At 38.6% G+C, this 1,792-nt stretch overlaps 1 protein-coding gene across 1 annotated transcript; it reads left to right on the top strand.

Annotated features, from left to right (window-relative positions):
* Positions 1-383: 383 nt before the first annotated feature.
* On the top strand, positions 384-1,322 carry LOC308342729 (olfactory receptor 2T27-like; the record flags this gene model as incomplete). Its single annotated transcript, XM_080803295.1, has 1 exon — positions 384-1,322. The coding sequence occupies one exon, from the start codon at positions 384-386 to the stop codon at positions 1,320-1,322; it is 939 nt and encodes a 312-aa protein (XP_080659421.1).
* Between the last annotated feature and the right edge of the window lie 470 nt (positions 1,323-1,792).

The following is a 1,792-nucleotide window of genomic DNA, read 5'->3' as shown; positions in this document are numbered from 1 at the left end:
GACATGTAATATTTACCAAATAAGAAATTTACTACTTTAAAACTTCAATATTTTTAACTAGATTACCAGTTTATTATTAAAAGGCAAAATAAAGAATATGGATTAACATCTAGATGGGAGAGATGTGTAGGGTAATGTATGTGGGAAAGAACACAGGCGTTCCATGCTTTCTCCAAGTGTGCCACTCTCCCCAAATTCCCATATGCTCTCCAACCTTAAAGTTTCTCAAGATGGTTTAAATGCTGTCTGGGACAAGATGTTGTAGAAAGAATGGATAGATAAAAATAAACCAAGTCTAAAATAAAAGGCTCATAACAAGGCATAAAATTTAACAGATGCCCTGTACTTTCCTCTTACCACACATCAGCTGTCACCAATGAGATATGGCAGACATAAATGATACATCTACTACAGATTTCATCCTCTTGGGCCTCTTCCCTGAGTTCCAATATGCCAGCCTCCTGGTCTATCTCATCCTTCTGGTCTACCTCATTACCCTCACAGGGAACTCCATCCTCATCTTTCTGATCTGGGTGGACTCCCACCTTCACACTCCCATGTACTTCTTGCTCAGCCAACTTTCCATCATTGATTTGTTCTACATTTCCAGCTCGGTTCCTAAGATGGTCATCAACTATTCTTTAGGGAAGCACAGCATTTCTCGCATTGGCTGTGGAGTCCAAATGTTCTTCTGCCTGACTCTAGGTGGCGCTGAGTGTCTCCTCCTAACCTTTATGTCCTATGACCGATTTGTGGCTGTCTGTAACCCCCTTCGCTACACAATCATCATAAATCCTAAAGTCTGCTTGCTAATGGCAGTGGCATCATGGACTGGGGCTTCTCTAAATTCACTCATTCAAACCATCTACACCATGCATTTTCCTGTCTGTGGTCTGAAGAAAATAAATCACTTCTTCTGTGAGATACCAGCCATCCTGAAGCTATCCTGTGAAGACACTTCAGATTATGAGATGGTGTTGTTTATGGTAAGTATCATATTTATACTCACCCCCTTTAGCTTAATAATGGCCTCTTATATTCAAATTTTCCTCACTGTTCTCAAAATAAACTCTCCTGAGGGAAGGAAAAAATCCCTGTCCACATGCTCTTCTCACCTTATTGTAGTGAGTCTCTACCTTGGACCAGCAATAGTGGTGTACATGACACCTGGCTCTTCCCACACCCCAGCGCTGGATCAAGGTCTCTCCATGATCTATACTATACTCACCCCCATGCTGAACCCTTTAATTTATAGCCTTAGAAACAAGGAGGTTGTGGGGGCTATAAAGAAGACCCTGGGAAAGTACCTAATATCAAAATAGTTTAAGAAATACCACTGTCATACTTCATATCTAAAACCAGTTCCAGGATGGAAATCAAAGTCCTTGATTTGAAGCTTTCTTCGGCTTTGGCGAATGTCTATTTAGACACATAGATTATTTTAAAAAGTGGTCATTAAATTGCCAGTCAACTTATTCTGTTTGAAACAAAACAATTGATTTCAGTAAAGAGTTGCTCTAATAGAAATATTTGAATAAAAGGGCTTTGGTAACAAATAGATGGAAGTATACATATTTTCTTAAGTTTTCCACAAATGTGGACAAGCAATATTGTCATATTTTACCATCAAAGAGACTAAGGAGAGAATGAATGTTTCAAATTTTTGACTGACCATTAGCCTAATCTGAGAGTAGAACAGAGGAGAAACAAAGACATTCATTTTCGCCATGAAGTACTGTTTCATCCAGGTTGATGTTTCCTTTAAAAAATTAAATTAAAACAAATTATTGAA

This window comes from Martes martes, assembly GCF_963455335.1.
Source record: "Martes martes genome assembly, chromosome: 5".
In the NCBI taxonomy this organism is placed as follows: domain Eukaryota; kingdom Metazoa; phylum Chordata; class Mammalia; order Carnivora; family Mustelidae; genus Martes; species Martes martes.
The sequence above is the reverse complement of the archived record's forward strand: the minus strand, read 5'-3'. Positions and strand labels throughout refer to the sequence as shown.